Below are 19,612 nucleotides of genomic sequence, written 5' to 3'. Positions count from 1 at the left end.
CCTTGACCGTGGTGTCACCCTTCATGTTCTAGAAACAGCTGCTTGTGTTTCCTGTACATGCAAGTTATTGCTGCTCCCAAGCTTTTAGTGATATTTCCTTTGTTCGGGTTAATTTCCCCCCTTCTCCCTTCCACTGTCATCAGCCAGCTAAAACCTATTCTGCTCTCAAGACTCAATTCAGCTATTACTACAAAAAGCCTTTTCTGAATCCCAAAGTTGTGCTATTTCCCCTCCTCTGCACCTTTGTAGCATTTTTTAAAAGATTTTATTTATTTATTTGAGAGAGAGAGAGAGATAGCAAGAGGGAGAGCACAAGCAGGGTAGGGGGCGGGGAGAGGGAGAAGCTGGCTCTCCACTGAGCAGGGAGCCCATGGGCTCAATCCCAGGACCCCAGGAATATGACCAACTGAGCCACTCAGGAGCGCCCCCCCCCACCCCCGTCTCCAGTAACCTCCACCAGTACTGGGTCTTATTTATATTTATGTCCATAGGGTCCCTGATTATTCACAGCACCTAGTGAGCCTCCAAGAGAGCCCTTAAATGAATGAACAAATTAAAGAGGAAATGCAAGAGTGATTGGAAGATTTACCAAATCACAGTGTCAGGAAGACAATTCGGGCAGCAACGTGTACGATGATTGAGGGAAGACATCAGAATCAGCAGCAAGAGGGATCCTCAAGCTCTAAAAATAGCTCAGGTAAGTGGTCATGAAGGTCTGGAATAAGGAGATGGAGATCAGGATGGAAAAGGGGGGCTCAATCCGAGGGACATTTTTGGAGGTTACATCAATAGAACTTGGTGGCTGGCTGATGAATAGGGGAAGCTAAGGGATATTTTTATTGTATTGTATTTTTAGTTAATTAATTAATTTGAGAGAGACTGCATGAGTGCGGGGTGGGGGGCAGAGAGAGAGAGACAGAGACAGAGACTCTCCAGTAGACACGCTGCTGAGTGAGGACCCCAATATGGGGCTGGATCTCACGACCATGAGATCGTGACCTGAGCTGAAATCAAGAGTCAGATGCCTAAACACCTGGGGTACCAAGGCGTCCTGATTTTATTTAATTTTTTAAAAGATTTTATTTATTTATTTATTTGACAGAGAGAGAAGGAACATAAGCAGGGGAGTGGGAGAAGGAGAAGCAGGCTTCCCGCTGAGTGGGGAGCCCAGTGCAGGGCTCTATCCCAGGACCCCGGGATCATGACCTGAGCCAAAGGCAGACGCTTAACCGACTGAACCAGTCAGGCGTCCCTGTTTTTTTTTTTTAATTTTTAAAAGCACTTACGTATTAAGTAATCTCTACCCCCAAGTGCAAACTGAGCTCAAAGGAGTCACATGTTCTACCGACTGAGCCAGCCAGGCGCCCCAAGAATATTTTTAGCCTTTTTGTTATTAAATAATCCACCAGCAGAAGAATAAATACTATTAACAGAAAGAAAGGAGTCTGGAATAAGAGTGACTTTGGAGAAGGAACTAGAGGAGAGGAGAAAGCTGAGAAGAAGCTAATAACATATCCAGATCCAAAGTGATCCAAGGGGGAAAGAAAAGGGAGGTTGCAGCTTTGTGGAAGGTAGAGTTTGGGAAACCAGGAAGGACAGGATGCATCAGGTTGGCAAAGTCCGGTGAAAAAAGATGTCAGCCTCGGCTATGAAGAGTTCACAGATCCCAGTGGGATGGCTTTCTGAACTTGAAGTCCCAGGTTTACTTAGAGCTCCTTCCGACAATTTGCCCTTTTGTTGATCTGCCCTCGATTTTCCCTTATGAAAATCACTGGTTGAGACTTCTCACTCAGCTACTAGACAACCCTAGGGGTATTTCTTTATTTCATAGAACCTCTTCAGGATCGATTTCAGTTTTGCAAAATAAGAAAACAAGAAATATTTGGTCACCGGGGGTATATTTTTACATCCAAAGGAAACCAAAAGTATTTAAATAACGCAAAGTGTCAGGTGGTTGGTCTAATCTCTTCTGAACTACTCTAGAGAAAAAAAATATCAGATAAATGAAAATATTTTTGTTGAAACGACCTATGGAACAGACCAAGCTTCCTTCACAAACAGTTCCTCTTGGTTATTTAGGTCATGCTGTGTCAGGATTAGGTTCTGCTGCAGTAACAGAAAACCCAAAATAACAGTAGCTGAAACACATAAAGATTTATTTTCTCATGTAAAAGAAATCCAGATTTGGCTGTCCAAGCATGACATAACAGCTTCACAAAACAAAGGAGACCCAAGCTCCTGTCCTCATGCTCTGTCACTTCATTTGTCTAAAATGGATGCTGGAGCTACAGCCGTGATGTCACATTCTATGAAGGAAACAGAAAAGAGGGAGGAAAGATCAAAAGCGTTTTTCTTAGTTGTCTGTTCTTCTTTAAAGGAAACTTGCTGGAAATTCCTTCCAACAATTCCAACAGTCTGTGCTCCATCTCATGGGCCAGAACTCAGTCGTATGGATACTCTCAGAATCCAGAGACTGGGGAGTCTGACGACCAGATTGGGGAACCAGAAAGATTCGTTTTTAAATCCAGGCACTTAGTTGCCCCAATAATAGAGCGTTCTCTCAGTAAAGGTAAGAAAGGGAATGGATTATCTCTTCCACAAACACCCATTCTCATTGTTTTAAAGACGGTGGCAAGTCGGGGCACCTGGGTGGCTCAGCGTGTTAAGCCTCTGCCTTCGGCTCACGTCGTGATCCCAGGGTGCTGGGATCGAGCCCCACATCGGGATGTCTGCTCAGCGGGGAGCCTGCTTCCCTCTCTCTCTGCCTGCTGCTCTAACTACTTGTGATCTATCCGTCAAATAAATAAATAAAATCTTAAAAAAAAAAAAAAGCTGGTGACACGTTGTAAATGCAGTAAGGTCAAGAAGACGGAAACTTATACTTGGAATGAAAACAAAACAAAACGAAACCGAGCTCTCAGAAAGATAACAGATTGGTGGTTGCCAGAGATGGGGGGGCGGGGGGAGATGTGTGGAGTTTGGGTGAAATGGGTGAAGGAGGTCAAAAGGTAAAACTTCTCCTAAAATAAGTAAGTCGGGGCTTGTGATATACAGCATGGTCACTATAGTTAATAAGACTGTGTTGCTTATTTGAAAGTTGCTAAGGGTGTCGATCTCAAAAGGTCTCATCACAAGAAAATAATTGTAACTATGTATCGTGACAGATAGTAACTAGACTTGAGATGATCTTTGCGCAATATACATAAATATTGAGCCATCATGTTGTACACCTGAAGCTACCCTTATGTGCTAGTTTTATCTAAAAAAAGTTATGAATGACACACACATAAAGATAAAGATTTATAAGCACCATCGTACCTATATTTTTTAAACCAAGTATGCTAATATCTTCTCTATGGCATTATAGATTTGGGCCCAATGTAAATATTAGAAAATATGAAAAATATAAATATATTTTATTACATTCAAGCAAGCAGTAAAACACTGAAAGTTTAGTGAAGTTAGTTCTTTTTCTCTAATTGCTAAATGCCAATAAAAAGAAACACTTCTTTCTCTCTCTAAAAAGTTTCTCCTTTAGCCAGAGTTAAAAAGAAAAAGATGCCGTAACTAGCCCCTGTGGCTGTTAGGAAAATAAGCTATCTCTGAAGTCAGGTAACATATTTTCTGCCAAGGAAACAGACTTTGGTATTCCATAAACCGGATAATCAGTTGTGACTTTCTACCTAGTAAATGCAATCACCTCTTCTTATCTTTTACTCCCTTTCAATTCTTTATTGAACTCAACACAATCGATTCACCTGGTCATGAAATTTTCTTCTGCTTCCCTTGGCCTTTGTGACATGGTCCTACTATGTATGTTTACTTCTTTGCTTTTTTCCAGTCTCCTTTACTAGAGCTCTTCCTCCATTGGCTACCTCTGGCCTTTCTAATCCCATATTTCTAACTTCTGTATAAAAAAAATTTTTTTAAACCTACTTCTTCCATAGGCACCTCAAATTTAACACAACCTATGCTGAATTCATCCAATACAGAATTCATCCAATTCCTGTTGGCCCAAATCCATTCCTCCTTTGGCATTCTCTCTTTTGGTTGCTGACATGACATTGCCATCTCCATAGCTCTTTGCACAATGCACTTGAACATCAGTCACCTTGACTCTCATCTTCCCTCTCTACTACCCGTATCTAATCATATACTAAAAATCCACTGAGTTGGCCTCCAGAGTGGGACTGACTTTCCACTGTCATTACATCTCATGTAGAATATTTTAATGATATCTTGAGGTGTCTGTGCGTTTCGTTATGCCACATACTGCTGCCTCATCCTGTTCTATCTTCTAAAAAAAAATCTTCAATTGGCTACATCTTGTATGCAGAATAAAATTCAGATAGTAGTATTGGGGCTTTGAGGTTCTCTGTAATCTGGAACAATCTATTTATTGGCTTTCATTCCTCTTCCTCACCACTCCTTTTCCACTGGACAAGCTTACCCATCAAAATTGATTTCCCTTTTTTCTCCCACAGCCCTGTATGAGAACCGAAAGTCACCCACAACCCTCATCACACTCTGCTTTTCGTTAGAATCCTTTGTAGTTTGTTTCCCGGTTAGGTAGTGACCCTCCGAAGGGCTCGTCCTTATCACCTCGCTGTGTTTACCACATTCCCTTTTCATAATAAATTAGATTATCCTCTGCAGATGTTTGTTGGATAAAGCCTAGTTGTATACAGGCCTTGCTTTTGCTCACACTTCAATTCAGACCTCAATTCGAGGGTGACCTTCTGTAAAACTATGAGGTAAAGTTTCAGTGTCCATTTGTCCTCTTTTTCCCCTCTCCTTTCTCGCGCTTAGAGACGCTCAGTGCCTTTGTGGTCACTCCTGTCCACCCATGCCTCTTACTGGGGTGTCTACAGAGATCCCTCTTTTTAAGGCGCTCGAACTCTGAGACCTTTTCCTTCCCAGTCTCCTACCAAAACTATGCATCTCTGAGACAGATTTCAGAGGCCTTCTCTTCATTTTACAGATGAAGAGACAAAGGCCCTGGAAGGTGACATGAATTGCCCAAGGTCATGTGACTTATTAGTGGGCCGAGATTGACCCACAATCTCCTAACTCTAAGACCATTGTTCGTTCTTTCTTTCACACTTCTCCTTCCATCCCGAATCTCAGTACCTTCAACTTCAGGGTGTCATTAAAGACGGGCAGGGACCTGCTGCCGACCATGTTCAGGAGGCATCTCTCTCCCTTTTAACCACAGTTACCAGCGCTCTAACTCACAATCATGGATTCTGGAGAACTCATGTTAGTACCCTCCTGTGATGATTTTGGTCACAGAATCTGGATTATTGCGGTGCTTTTCCTAGCTCCCGAACTCATACCTCAGAAAGACACAGTCTATTCTGGGATGTGTAAAGCCTGCACATTTTCTGCAATGTGCTTCCTTGTGACTGTGTGGTTAGTGATGTTCCCTGTCTAACACAATCCTCCCACACTCACAGAAACCATGGCAGCAGAACTCCAGAGGCCTCCCCGCGCCGCTTTACAACTTCCTGGGGGAAGAGTTCAGTTCATGAATGTGTTGTAATTTCTGTGAAGGGTATCTGAAGTCCTTCAAAACATTCATGAATGAGCCTTTTCAATACCACTTGGAAGGAAGTCAGGGACTTCGCCATTGAAACCCAGCAATAATGAAATTCAATGGCTACGACACAGGAGATATATGAATGCCTCAGGGAAGAAAAGGCCAGCTGAAGCAGCCAAAGGCAGTTACTTCCGCAAAATGTATTTACCTGAATAGGAACTTGAATGGTTTTCAAGGAATGACACTGTATCCTTCCAAAAAGTATCACGTGTTCTTTATTCATCCTGCAAATCTAGAAATATAAATTTAAAATTTATTCTGGGTTGGTATTGGTGCCATATTTTGGGGCTTTAATCACCAGGACAGGATGATCTGAAGAAACATTCCATTTTTTTTTTTTTTTAGATGGAAAATGGAAGCATTGAAAGTTTGCCTTTTCTTCACGCTTGTGTCCTAGAATTACAGGTCTCTGATGCTTAAGGAAACTTATAGCACATCTAACCCACCCATGTATTTTATAGGTGAGAACTGATCCTTATTTAGCTGATAACATAGAGTAGCTAATTTTGTGACAACCATTCTACTCCAGAAAGAGGAATTAATGGAGTAGGATCCTGGGCACTAAGTGATATTTGTATTTTTAGGACTAACTGTGTACACAGGCCTAACAGACATGAATGTTCTGGACTACATCTATATGCCTTCAATTAATTTCCATCCCATTTTCCGTCATATAAAGTGGATGACCACATTAGTTTTCTGTTTTGGGTTTTGGGAAGTATGTGAGTGTCTATGGTGCTTTGTGCTAACATTAAAATCATTCCTTTTTGTATTTTAGGAAAAAATTACATAAATGAACTTCAAGAGTCTTCTCAACAACATTTAGGTTAATTTCTTTATTTAAAAAAAAAGTGAGAGTGGGGCGCCTGGGTGGCTCAGTGGTTTAAAGCCTCTGCCTTCAGCTCAGGTCATGATCTCAGGGTCCTGGAATCGAGCCCCGCATCCGGCTCTCTGCTCGGCAGGGAGCCTGCTTCTTCATCTCTCTCTGCCTGCCTCTCTGCCTACTTATGGTCTCTCTCTCTCTGTCAAATAGATAAATAAAATCTTAAAAAAAAAAAAGTGAGATAAGTCACACTCTATCAGGATGGCACTGTGACTACCCCAAACAACGGTCAGAAAAATACTTTAAAAAATATAAAGTGCCATGTAATAAAAGTGGGCTACTCTATTTACTTTGTGTAGACTTCCATTCCACTTATTCCTTCAGTAAATATTTATTAAGCACTACCTGCCGGTCCTATGCTAGACACTGTGGATACAAAGAGGAGTTAAATGAGATCCCAACCTCCAAGAGTTTACACAACAAAGTCTGTTCCTGATTCGGCAACCCTCCACACCCACCCCAACAAGACTAAAGAGACAACCACTATGTAAGGGTCCCCTGTCATGTTCTGTCCAACCGCTTAGTCCTTCTCCCCTTCCTAGCATTGTCACGATTTCAGTTAAATGGTTGAGTCATTAATTGCTCAATACCTATCTGCCACTAAAATTTTAGCCCCGTGGAACAAGTATTTCATCCCTTTTATTCTCTGCTTCATACCCAGCGCTTCGCGTGGTTGGCATAGAAAAGACCAGCAACAAGTATTTGCTGAATGGACGGATGAACGTTACAATGAATGAAAAACCAAGTGGGTGTCCAAAACTTACAAGTCTGTAATACAACGTAACTGTATTAGGCCGTGCATAGTACTATGGGAATTTGCAGGAGGAGCATTTAAACGTTAATCTTCACGGGGCTGATTCCCAAAAGAGAAAGCGAGCTCTTCAAACTCGGAGGCTTGGGTGGTGGACCGTCCCCCTCCGGCCTGCGCTGAGCTGCACAGGGATTCTTCTCTGGAATATCAGGATCGTGCCAACAGTAGGACATCAATAAGATTGGTTAAATGACTCAAAGGCTGGCGGGCACAACGTCCAATTAGGTCATCTCTGGCTTAAAGCCAGAACGAAAAAAAGGGTTCGTTCCCGGGTGTCGGCGCAGAGCCCGGACGAAAGCCGGCAGGCAGGGTCCACGTCGACGTTGGTTCCCCGGCAGCCGCCGGTCACGTGACTCGGATCTCGCCGCCCGCCCCCCCCCCCCCCGGCGCCTGGGCCGTTCCGCGCCTGCGCAGCGCTCCGAGGCGGCGGGCCCGAGCGCGCTGACAGCTTCCGGTTTGGTTTCCCCGCCCCTGCGCGGCTAAAGCAGTGCGGACTCGGCTGTGGAAGCCGTGGGGTCTCGGGGGGCAGGGCGTGGTGAGGTGCGGTGGGTGCCCGAGCGGGGTTCCCGGAGCCATGGCTTGCTCCATTGTCCAGTTCTGCTACTTCCAGGACCTCCAGGCCGCCCGGGACTTCCTCTTCCCTCATCTGCGGGAGGAGACCCCCAGCGGCGCCGTGCGGAGGGACCCCAGTAAGTGCCCCTCGGCTCCCCCTTCCCCCGCTCCCTCGCGGGTTCGGGTCTCCCAGCCGCCCCGCTGCCGCTGCCCTCAGGGCGCCTCGTTGCCCCAGCTCTTCCCTGTTCGCACCGCGATGATCCCCTGCCCCTCCTCGTCCTCCAGCTCCGTCCGCCTTGGCGGCGTCGGTGTTGTCTCCCTCTCGCCCAGCTCTCTCCTGAACCTTCGCCCTCTGGCCAGAACTGCGCCCTGCGTCCTGTCGCTTCTGCCGACCCCACTGCCCTCGCCCTCCTCCCCAGCCTCCTCTCCGAGTGCCCTCTCCAGCTCCCCCTCCCTCCACCGTTCCCGGTGCCGCACGGCTTGCTCGGCGATCGCATCCTCCGCCCCGTGCCTTGCCAGCTGTCAGCGCTCTCCCCCGGTGCTGCCTCAACCCCGCGCCCTCTCCTCCATCCCTGGGGCCTTCTGCCACCCTCCCTCCTGAAAGTGTGCATCGTCGCCCGGTCTCCCTTCTTCCGGCCCCTTCCCCCACCATTCAGATGTAGAGCATCAATGTCTGATTGACAAGTGAGTGACTGCTGAGGTGGTGAGTAAGCGTCTGCCATAGAAGGAAAACCTGCCAGGAGGTGAGGGCGACTCGACAGTGGGAACGAAAATTACAGCCACACGGCCGGGAAAAGTTAATTTCCTGGACTGCGAAGAGACGCCTCCCCCCTGTCGTTATCACCGAGGAGTGTTAAGTAAGCCCTGGTCCAGGTGGTATAAAGTCCCAAGTGGGTTTCTTAGATACTGCATAGCTTCTCAGAATTGCCCACGTTTCTCCCATTTGTGTTTATTGGTTTCTTCGTGTTTCCCACCTGAAGCACGTTTGGTTTTGTAGTACCGCGCTGTCATTTTGGTCATTTTGTGCTATACTGGAATGGTGAGAAAAGGCCCAGTAAGTAAACTCCTTCCTGTTTCTTAAATGTAGAAGATACCAGATCGGAGGGATCGGTGCATATTTACTCTGTGCGGGTCAGTAGTGCTGCAGAGCAAATAAGGGGGGGCGGTCTCTGCCCTCTAGGAGCTGTGGTTTACCGGGACAAATATTAACAGCCATCGGTGTGATTGATACACGTGTGTCTATATATCCATACATGCACATGTATGTATTGGCACTAGCGGCCCCTCCCTGAAGTGGTCATAGGGAAGCCCACCTTCGAAGTAATGGTTAGATGCGTAGGGGAGGGGTCATAGGATGTGCAGAGGAAGGGAGGCCTGAAATGAGGTGACATTTAGAGAACTAAGAAGAGCTGCCTGCCTGAAGAGGGGGGTGTGGGGAGATGAGGCTGTAAGGTGGTAAGGGGTTTGTTTGCTCAGGAGAGACCTACGGAAGTAGTGGGACACCTGTGAAAGACTTCCAGCAGAGAAAGGACATGGTCAGGTTTGTACTCGCATTCAGCCACGTTTTTGGATACCTGTTCTGTGCCTTGGTGGCACTGTGGCAAGATGGAAAGCAGGGAGATTGGTGGGAGGTTGTGCCAAAAATCCAAGAAGCCTTGTGAGCTTGAACTAAAATCACCTCCGCAGGACTTGAGAGGAAGAGATAGAGCGGGAAGCCATTCAGGAGGTAGAGTCTGCAGGACCTGGTGAAGATCCATCCGGTGGTGGGGGCGTAGCTGATGACGGAAATTGCTGTGAGAATGCCTTTGGCCTGGGCGAGGATGTTTAATGAGAGAGAATGAAGGAGGAAGGCTTTGAACCTTTTGCATGTGAACTGTTTCTGTTATGTCCAAGGGAGGGAGTGCAGTCAAACACAATCTAGAGGTCTAAAAGTTAGTAATTCCCCCCGGGGGCCAGCGATGTTAATTTGAGGATTACCGGCTGGAAGGGTCGGTTCAGTCTCCAAGATGGTGTATGCAGTGAAGCGAACCGAGTACTGAAGATGAGCCCTTAGAGGAGCTGCTGTTTATGAGTCATGTAGACGTTAATGGGAAGAAGATGGAGAAAGGGAGGAAAACCAGGTGAGAGCAATGCCAGGGAGCACGGGGAGCAGAGGATGTGATGAAGCGGCGGAGCGTCAGCAGTTGCAGCTGAGCTGAGGTCAGCTAAGGTGAGAATGCACGAGTGCCCATTGCTTTGGGGAAGATGCAGGTGGCTGGGACCTTAGGACAGTTTCTGTGGACTGGTGGAGGCACAAGGCATATTTACAGGCCACTGAGGAGCTAAAACAAAGAAGTTGAGTTTTTCAAGGGGCCAGGTTGTGAAGGATGGTGGATCCAGGACGGCGGACAGGGGATGTAGAGGAAACAACACATTTTCTCCATCCCTCTGCCACTCCCCTGCTCTTCCATCTGCGCAGCGGCACCCGTCTTGTCACAGAACTTCCAGCTTCCGCTAATGGCTTCTTGTAATTATTTTCCAAAAGCAGCCAGAGTGAGCTTTTAAAGACAATTTAGATCATGACATGCCCCTTTATAACTCTATGGCTTTTAATTGTACTTAATATAAAATCTGAAGGTCTTACATTGTTTGTAAGGCCCATGAGGCCCTGCCTCCTGCTGCTTCTTGCACCCCGTTTTACTCTCCCCTTACCTCTTGTGCTTCAGGCACGCTTTGTTGTGGTTAAACCAGTCAGGCTCATTTGTGCCGGAGGCCTGTGCCCTTGCTCTTGCCTCTGCTTTGGAGGCTGTATGCAGATCTGCATTCTAGCCACGTCTTGTTGGTCAAGTCTCATCTCAGCTGTCAACACCTCCTGGAGGCCTTTTCTGATCGCTAAATCTAATGTAGTCATTCCTGCCCCCCCAATCATATTTGTTACTCTGAGTCATATTGTCTTGTTTTTGTCCCTGTGTCTGTGTTGTCCAGTATGGTAGCCTCTAGCCACATGTAACTCTTGAGCCCTTGAAATGTGGCAAGTGCTACCAAAGAACTGAATTTTTAATTTTACTTAATTTAAGCTTAAATTAATTAAAATGTTCCAGTTGCGGCTAGTGCCTACCATATTGTATAGCACAATTAGAGGTGCCAAAATTTAGGCACATACAGGTTGAATACTTGTCCAAGGTCACACAGTGAAGGCTAGTCTAAGGATATGAACTCAATCCAGGCAGTTGGGGGTGTATAGTCATACCCCTAAGCATCTGGATTAATTTGCTGTATGTGCTTACAGGCTTACAAGTGTGATTTAATTTATTATCCTTTCAAATCAAATTCTTAGGTTTGTGTATATTGGTATTATTGAGGCTTTCATCAATTCATGTGGAAAATAAATGGAGAAAGAGCTTAACCAGTGAGCCCCTTTGCCAAACCAATATTTTACAGTTAAAACAGTGCTTTAATTTACTAATAAAGGTCATCAAAATATCTTGTCCTACTCTTAATAATGTATTTGGAATTCTAGGGATGACTAGTGCTATAGATTCCCATAATCACTGCGTGTCTTGTTTTATTAAAAAACAAACAAAGAAAAATAATAGAATTTGTAAAGGGCTCTTCATTAAGAGAAACTGAACTACTCATGTAGGACCTGCCTTAACCTATTGATGGTGTTTGACCTTGCTTTGCTTCACTTTTATTAGTGTTATAAATGATTATTGGGAAAGGAGTCATGAGATCTTTTTATCTTCCTAGCTTATATAGTTTTAATTTCTTATGCCAGCTCATTTATAGGGGATATGTAAAACCAGAATAACAATAATGATAATCTTCAAGGCTTATTAGTTGTTTTGATTATTTCAATGTGGACAGCTGGCATAGACCTAATGATAACTGGCACCTGGGCATCCAGAACTCAGTACTGCTCTCTTCCATGTTTGAATTGTCGGAGAATAACAGTATGACTTTGTTACTTTGTATCTTCAATTGAGAAATGAGACTATCTTCTGTGGCTTTAAAGATTTTTTTTTTTTTTTAATTTGTCAGAGAGAGAGAGAGAGTGTGCACACAAGCAGGGGGAACAGCAGGCCGAGGGAGAAGCAGGTTCCCTGCTGAGCAAGGAGCCCGAGGCAGGACTTGATCCCAGGACACTGGGATCATGACCTGAACTGAAGGCAGATGCCTAACTTACCGAGCCACCCAGGTGTCCCTCTTCTATGGCTTTAAAAGAGGTCTAGAACCTTACTATTTCTGAATGTTTACACTAGTGATAACTATTAATACTTGTTTCTACTCAGATGCTATTTCAGACAAAAAGTTTGGTTTCATACTTTGAAATTTCAGAGATGGGTAATAGTAGGGGTCCTCATGTAAACTACAGTGGCATAATTTCCAGTGAGACTGGATTTTTAGACCAGAACTTTGTGATATTTAAAATCAAGTTGGGCAGAGAAAGAAATACACGTACAGAGAGGGAGAATCAGAATATTTGGAGGTAATGGGTATTACAGTATTGTGGATCTCCTAATTTACTTGATAAGAAAATAGTTTCCTAGTGACATACTAAAAAAGTAAGGCAGCTTTCCTTCTCACCTCTTACCAGAAAGAGAAGATAAAGCATGCAGGGAGTTATGTTGGAGTCATCAATTAAAGTCGTGTTTTTATACAGTCACTGAGCAGAGTGTGCTTTTTAGGATCACCTAAAATCATGGGATTACTTTACAGGATGGGATATTACAAAGGACATAAAATACCCATTTTTTATGCTTTGTGAAAAACTTTCTCTTGTTTGCGATCCTACTGGGGGGAACGTTTATAGGAGTTTCAGAAAATTTGTGGAGTTAATGGATTTTGTTAGCAATTTAAGATTGGAAGAGGCTCTCGCTGATAAAATTTGTCAATGAGGAAACTGAGACATAACGTAGTCTTTAATTCCTTCATAGAGCTAGTGTTTTTTGAGTACTTCCCATGTACTCAGAACAAAGTGGTCTTAAAGGGTGAATAAAATAGGTTCCTCTCCTCAAGGAGCTTCCTGTCAATAAAGGAAATAAGCATGTAACAGGAATGTTACAGGTGTTGTCCTGTAATTTGGCACATGAGAGTTGGAGAATGAAGGAGTGTTAGTTCATGCTGTACAGGGGATTCAGGGAAGTTGTTGGAGAGGAAGCATCAGCTTTACCAAGTCTTATCCCATCAGATGGAGAGCAAATGGTCAAGTAAGGGATGTGAAACAGGATGGGGTTCAGAAAGCTGCAAGTAGCAAATTGTGGAGAGTAGGGTATGGTGAGGGACGAAGCTGCAGAGATTGTCGGGAACTTAAATTTTACACAGTACAGGGTCGTCAGATGGAAGTTAATACTTTGGAGTTACATGGAAATTTGCCCATGGGTTAATTGGAAACAGGTCGTTTAAAATAAATTAATTTCCATGTACTCTTATGAAAGTACCTAGTTTTCTACCTGCCCTTTTCCCATTTCACTAAAGACTCATCTTTCACATATTCTGAACATTATCATAGTAAGTTGCTTCAGGGTGTTTAAAAAAAAAAATTTCCCCTTTAATCAAGGCACCGTGAGCTCTCCCATCCATCTCTCTGAGACATTTCCTAATAATTTTTGTTTTTATGTCCATCATCAAAATTTGTGATATGTGTGTGTTGTTTTTCTCAGTTACCAACTTATAATAATAATTGCAATAAGTCAAGAAGAAAAATTCTAATATGTGGAGTCTTACCACAAGAACACTTTTCTCAGTTCATGTTTCTGCAGAGAAATTTTTGGATTAATAATAAAAATAATATTACATTAGAATAGCACTTTGGAGGAAATGGAATAGAAATAAGAATTTAAGGAGAAAAAAATTACTTTTAGAGAACATCATTTTTTAACAGACGTTGCTGTGTGTCATAATTTTCCTATAGTATATAGAATCCACTGAATACATTTAGAAGGATGGTATACATTTATATTAAAATACCATGTTTATTGTATTTAAGAAATTACATCTTTCGTACAAGGGATACATACCATTGAAAACCTCTTGGGATATATATAAATAAAAAGTTCGAAGGCAGTCTTCTATAGGGCTCAGTCGTTCCCAATCTTTTTTTTTTCTTTTTCCATTATAGCACACATAAAAAAAATACTTGGTATCTGAATAGTGAAAGCAGTTTTGAAAAAGAAGGAAAAAGTTGGAGGGCTTATACTTGTTGATTTCAAAACATTACAAAAACTGCAATAATGAAAATCAGCAATTCAAGGTAGTCAAACTGGTACTGGCATAAAGACAAATAGACCAGTAGGCTAGAGTCTGGAAATAAACCCTTGCATATATGGTCAGATGATCTTTGGCAAGGGTACCGAGATCTCTCAGTAGGGAAAAGGACAGTTTCTTCAACAACAAAGTCTTGGAAGACTGCATATCCAAACACGAAAGAATGAAGTTGGACCTTTGTCTTACACCAAATACAAAAAAATGGATTACAGACATAAACACCTAAAACTGTAAATACTTAGAGGAAAACATAGGGGAAGGCTGCATGACATTGGAACTTCATAATGACTTCTGGTTGGATATAACACAGAAGGCACAGGGAACGAAAGCAAAAACAGGCAAATGGGACTATATCAAACTTTAAAAGATTTAAAACATGACTCAAAGGATGGGATCAAGAGTAAAAAGGCAACCTATGGAACGGGGGAAAATATTTGCAAATCATTTATCTGATAAGGGATTAGTGTCCTCAGTATATAAAGAACTGTAGCTCAACAGTAAACTGATTAAAAACTGGCAAAGGACTTGAATAGACATTTTTCCAAAGATTTCATATAAGTGGTCAATAAGCATGAATAGATGCTCAGTATCAGTAATCATAAGAGAGATGCCAATCAGAATCATAATGAGCGATCACATCCATTAGGATGGCGATCACATCCATTAAAAAAAAAAGAAAATAACAACTGTTGGCAAGGATGTGGAGAAATTGGAGCTCTGCACTGTTGGTGGAATTATAAAATGATCCCACTGCTATGGAAAACATTATGGAATTTCCTCAAAAAAAGATGGAATTACTGTATAATCCAGCAATCTCATTTCTGGGTATATATCCAAAAGAGTTGAAAGCAGCGTCTCAAGAGATACTTGCCCACCTATGTTCATAGCAGCACTACTCACAAAACCCAAGGAGTAGAAGTAATCCAAATGTTTATGTTGAATGAATGGATAAACTCTCTCTCTCTCTCTCTCTCTCTCACACACACACACACACACACACAGTGGAATATTATTGAACCTTACAAAGGAAGGGAATCCTACAATATGCTACAATGGGAATGAATCTCGAGGACACTGCTATGATAAATATTAGTCACAAAAAGACACATGCTGTATGATTTCACTAAAGTAGTTAAATTCATAGAAATGGGAACTAGAATGGAGTTACTAGGACTTCGGAGGAAGAACTAAAGGGGACTTATTTGATGGGTATAGAGTTTCATATTTGCAAGATTAAAAAGTTCTAGAAATCTGTTTCACAACAGTGTGAATATACTTTGCACTACTGAACTGTATACTTAAAAATGGTTAAGACGGTAAATTTCAGGTTATGTTTTTAACATAACAAAAATTATGTCAGTTAAGGGCACCCAGGTGGCTCAGTGGGTTAAGCCTCTGCCTTTGGCTCAGATCATGATCTCAGGGTCCTGGGATCGAGCCCTGCATCGGGCTTTCTGCTCAGCAGGGAGCTTGCTTCTCCCTCTCTCTCTGCCTGCTTCTCTGACTGCTTGTGTCTGTCAAATAAAATATTTTTTTAAAAAGTATATTTTAAAAAGTATGTCAGTTAATACGGCAGTGGAGAGATTGGTCATACAAAATAGATAAAGCTACTCATGGTGGGCAGTGACCTGCTTTCCAGTAGCCCCAGGCCCTACCTGGCTGTCTTAAAAGATGAGAGGATTAATATCTTGGTTCAACCTGTAACCTGTTTGCAGATTATTAGGAACCTCTGCTATCCGCAGAGCGTAGCCATTGATGGTTTAAAAAATTTTTTTTATTTGGCAGAGGGTAACCAGTGATGTTTATTTTTTATTTTTTAAAAAGATTTTATTTATTTATTTATTTGACAGAGAGACGGCGAGAGAGGGAATACAAGCAGCGAGACTGGGAGAGGGAGAAGCAGGCTTCTTGCTGAGCAGGGAGCCCAGTCTGGGGCTTGATTCCAGGACCCCGGGATTATGACCTGAGCTGAAGGCAGACACTTAACGACTGAGCCACCCAGGTGCCCCGCCATGGATGGTTTTAAACGAAAGCATAGCATTTCAAGATTTGAGTTGTGGACAGATGGATTTGGTGGCTGTGAAAAGAATAGGTTGGGTAGTTCAAAGCTGGAGGTAGGTGACTGTTTGGGAGATGTTTCTAGAAGTCAGATGCGGACCTTCAGAAGTAAAGAGAACTCAGGCAGTAACAATGGTGATGGAGCTTGAAACTTGCTAGAGTTAGCAGTGGCAATCTATAAAAACGGAATTTGAGCTGAGAAATAGGATAACCAGTTAATATTTTGGAGACATTTTTATGTCAGCAAAGAAAGAATGGCTGGGAGTGGTGGGAGAATGTGGAAGCAGAATGACCAGTGGGGGGCCACTGCAGTATTCCAGAAGGGGGGGCAATCTTAGATTGGTATTCCTTAGGCATTATTTGATTTTACTTAAAGTGACAATCCTGGAATTATAAGACAGCAAGTAATTTTTGATGACTGCTATGATAATACCACTTGGAGCTATAGAGACCCTAAATGAACCTTCCTTATGCAAAGGAATCATTGAATCCTTTGATTCAATGAATCCTTGAATCCTAAAATGTGTGCCGTGCCCATATTTCTCCCTTGAAAAGGAGACCAGAAACAGTCTTTCAAACACAGGTCATGTTTCTTTGTACCGTGTGAACCTACGTCTCACATATAAACTGCCCAGAAGAGAAGGTCAAGAGAGACATAGTTACTCATTATCGCATTGCTTTTTTTTTTTTTTTTTAAATCAGACATGAAACCACCTTTTGGCTACTCATACCCTACCTTCTAGGTGTTAAAACTTCAGCGTCATGCTGTTTAGTGTGGTAGCCACTAGTCATATGTGGTAATTTAAATTTATGTTTCATAGAAAATAAAAGTAAAAATTCAGTTCCTTAGTCATACTAGCTACTTTTCAAGTGCCCATTGACTACATATGCCTAGTGGGTACCTTCCTGGATAGCACAGATACAGAACACTTCCATCATCAAAGAAAGTTCTGTTGTGCTGCTATGGTGAGAATCCTCTGAGACTTTCTGCTTTGTCAACACACAGACCTGTTGCTTGGGCATTTATTTTTTAATTTTTATTATCTCACTCTTAAAAAATAAGCATTCTGGGGGGGCACCTGGGTGGCTCAGTGGGTTAAGCCGCTGCCTTCGGCTTAGGTCGTGATCTCAGGGTCCTGGGATCGAGTTCCGCATCTGGCTCTCTGCTCAGCAGGGAGCCTGCTTCCTCCTCTCTCTCTGCCTGCCTCTCTGCCTGCTTGTGATCTCTCTCTGTCAAATAAATAAATAAAATCTTTAAAAAAATATATGTATTCTGGAACTCTGTGTGTGTGTGTGTGTGTATGTGTACTTAATTATATATCTTTCCCAGTTTGTATATGCAACTCTGTAGCATTCTTTCTAAAGGCTGTGCAGTGTTCCAATGAAGACTCTACAAGGCTCTATTTTACTATTTCCCTATCAATGAACACTTAGATCGTATCCAAAATTTTTGCTATAAGAAAATGCTCCAATAAGCATCCTTCTGCATGTCTTTATGTAGGATATTGGTTTGTTTGTTTGTTTTTTAAAGATATTTAATTTTTTGAGAGAGAGAGAGAGAGAACAAGCAGACTCCCCACTGAGCAGGAAGCCTGATGTGGGACTCGATCCTGGGACTCCAAGATCACAACCTGAGGTGAAGGCAGATGCTTAACCAACTAAGCCACCCAGGTGCCCAGGATATTGGTATTTCTATATGTACATTTCCAGGATTGGAATTGCCGAATAATAGAAATTCACATTTTAAATGCTGGTTTCAGTTGCCAGATTACTCTAAAAATTCGTCAGGTTCATTCCTATCCATGTTAAACAGAAATGCCCATTTACGTATGTTGTCATTCTGTGTTATCAGTTCCCTTGACTTTTGCTTTACTGATAAGTGAATAATGGTTCTCATGTGATAGTAAGATTATTGTCAGGCTTTATCTGTATTTTTTTTTAAAAAACAGCAGGTAATAGCAAAGTTAAGCTGGTATTTGAAGAATTTAAATATGAAGAAAGTTTTCTCACAGAGACTAGTTGAATATTAGAATGGGTTAAATAATAGTGTTGATTTAGAATATGCAGAAAGTACCAAAATAGCTAGCATTGTTTACATACCTTCACCCATATATCATAATGGTGTACCCTTACCCTGTTAGCAATGCTCATCTCTTTCTGCTGCTTTGGATACACATGTGTAACATGGCATTGTAGGAAACCATTATAAAGGATGCAGTTTTTTTCTAATATAATATATTATTGCCTTTAGTCCTTTAAAAGAAAATAGAACATGGAATCAGGCAATTAAATTTCATTGTTTATATGGATTGTTTTGTTTTGTTGCTTTTGTTAAGGTGGTTCTAAAGATTTCTTAGGTTTTTGGCCAAAGGGAACATGTTTATTTTTATAAACTTTTTAGAGCTTTTTAGAACTTTCAGTTCTGTCATTTTGTGAATTGTCTATTAGGGCATACTTTGTTATGTGATACAAGAGGTCACTTATTTGACAACAGGGATTGTTAGAATTCCAGAACTAAAAGGGCCCTTGGGACTCCTGAGTGGCTCAGTCGGTTAAGCGGCTGCCTTTGGCTCGGGTCATGATCCCAGCTGGGTCTGGAATCCTGTCCTGTCTGCCTTCATCAGGCTCCTTGCTTGGCAGGGAGCCTGCTTCTCTCTCTTCCTCTGCCTGCCACTCTGCCTGCTTGTGTTCTCTCTCTCTCTATATCAAATAAATAAATAAAATTTAAAAAAAAATAGAACTAAAAGGGCCTTTAAGATCTAGTATGATTTAGTGATAGTGGTTTGAAAGAAGCTCTGTTTCCTGAATTGGGATGGCCTCATTTTAGATAGTTATATATTTTTAGGTGCTGAAAAGAAAATGCTAATATGAAATTTATTTTCCCACTTCCTTAGAAGTAGATTAATAATTCCGAGGCATAAGAAATTAGGAAGCAGCTTCTCTATTCTTTAGTTATTTTTTACTTTGGGTTAGTAAGTGATGGGTTCTTTGCCTGGCCAAGGAGAGCCAGGTAAGATTTGTTGAAGTTTTTAAATTATTTACAAGTCGTAAGTTCTAGAGGTTCCTTCTCCTTACAGAAACAAGTACATTTTCTGTTTTTTTTTTTTCCTTGTCTCAGAAGAATGGAAATGGATGTGCTTCTGTGCTAATAAGATATTTTATTAGACCATGGAGATTAAATTAAGTCATCCTTTTCCTAACACTTAATAATTCCAGTTTCTCATTTGGTTTTTGATCTTGACATAGTCATATTGGAAAAAGCAAATATTGCCAAATTAATTGCCCACTTCAGGATTCAATTTCCTTTCTAGCTTCAGGTTCTTCTTCTATGAGAAACACACTCAGTTTATGGGGACAGGCTGTTCAGAAGCAGATCGAAATAAGATATATTGGGAATTAAAAAGAACTATGGAAAACAGAAGTTGAATTTCTTATTTGAGCTTTTGTTGGTGGAATAATTCAT

At 42.2% G+C, this 19,612-nt stretch overlaps 1 protein-coding gene and 1 long non-coding RNA gene across 5 annotated transcripts in view; both read left to right on the top strand.

Moving 5' to 3' along the window:
- The first annotated feature begins 552 nt into the window (after nt 1-552).
- Nucleotides 553-6,449, top strand: LOC116575670. Its single transcript, XR_004279900.1, has 3 exons — nt 553-697; nt 5,945-6,060; nt 6,378-6,449. It is a non-coding gene; the product is annotated as an uncharacterized LOC116575670 (long non-coding RNA).
- Nucleotides 6,450-7,704: 1,255 nt separating this feature from the next.
- RAB3GAP2 (RAB3 GTPase activating non-catalytic protein subunit 2) overlaps nt 7,705-19,612 on the top strand; it is a 95,737-nt gene continuing 83,829 nt past the window's right edge. For 2 of the 4 annotated variants that reach the window (XM_032319163.1, XM_032319164.1), the window contains exon 1: nt 7,868-7,982. In XM_032319163.1, the coding sequence (XP_032175054.1) occupies nt 7,868-7,982 (115 nt within the window). Of the gene's footprint in view, nt 7,983-9,251; nt 10,055-19,612 lie in introns of those variants that run through there. The other 2 variants (XM_032319165.1, XM_032319166.1) reach the window with 2 other exon arrangements.

This window comes from Mustela erminea, chromosome 17 (genome assembly GCF_009829155.1).
Source record: "Mustela erminea isolate mMusErm1 chromosome 17, mMusErm1.Pri, whole genome shotgun sequence".
NCBI lineage: Eukaryota > Metazoa > Chordata > Mammalia > Carnivora > Mustelidae > Mustela > Mustela erminea.
The sequence above is the reverse complement of the archived record's forward strand: the minus strand, read 5'-3'. Positions and strand labels throughout refer to the sequence as shown.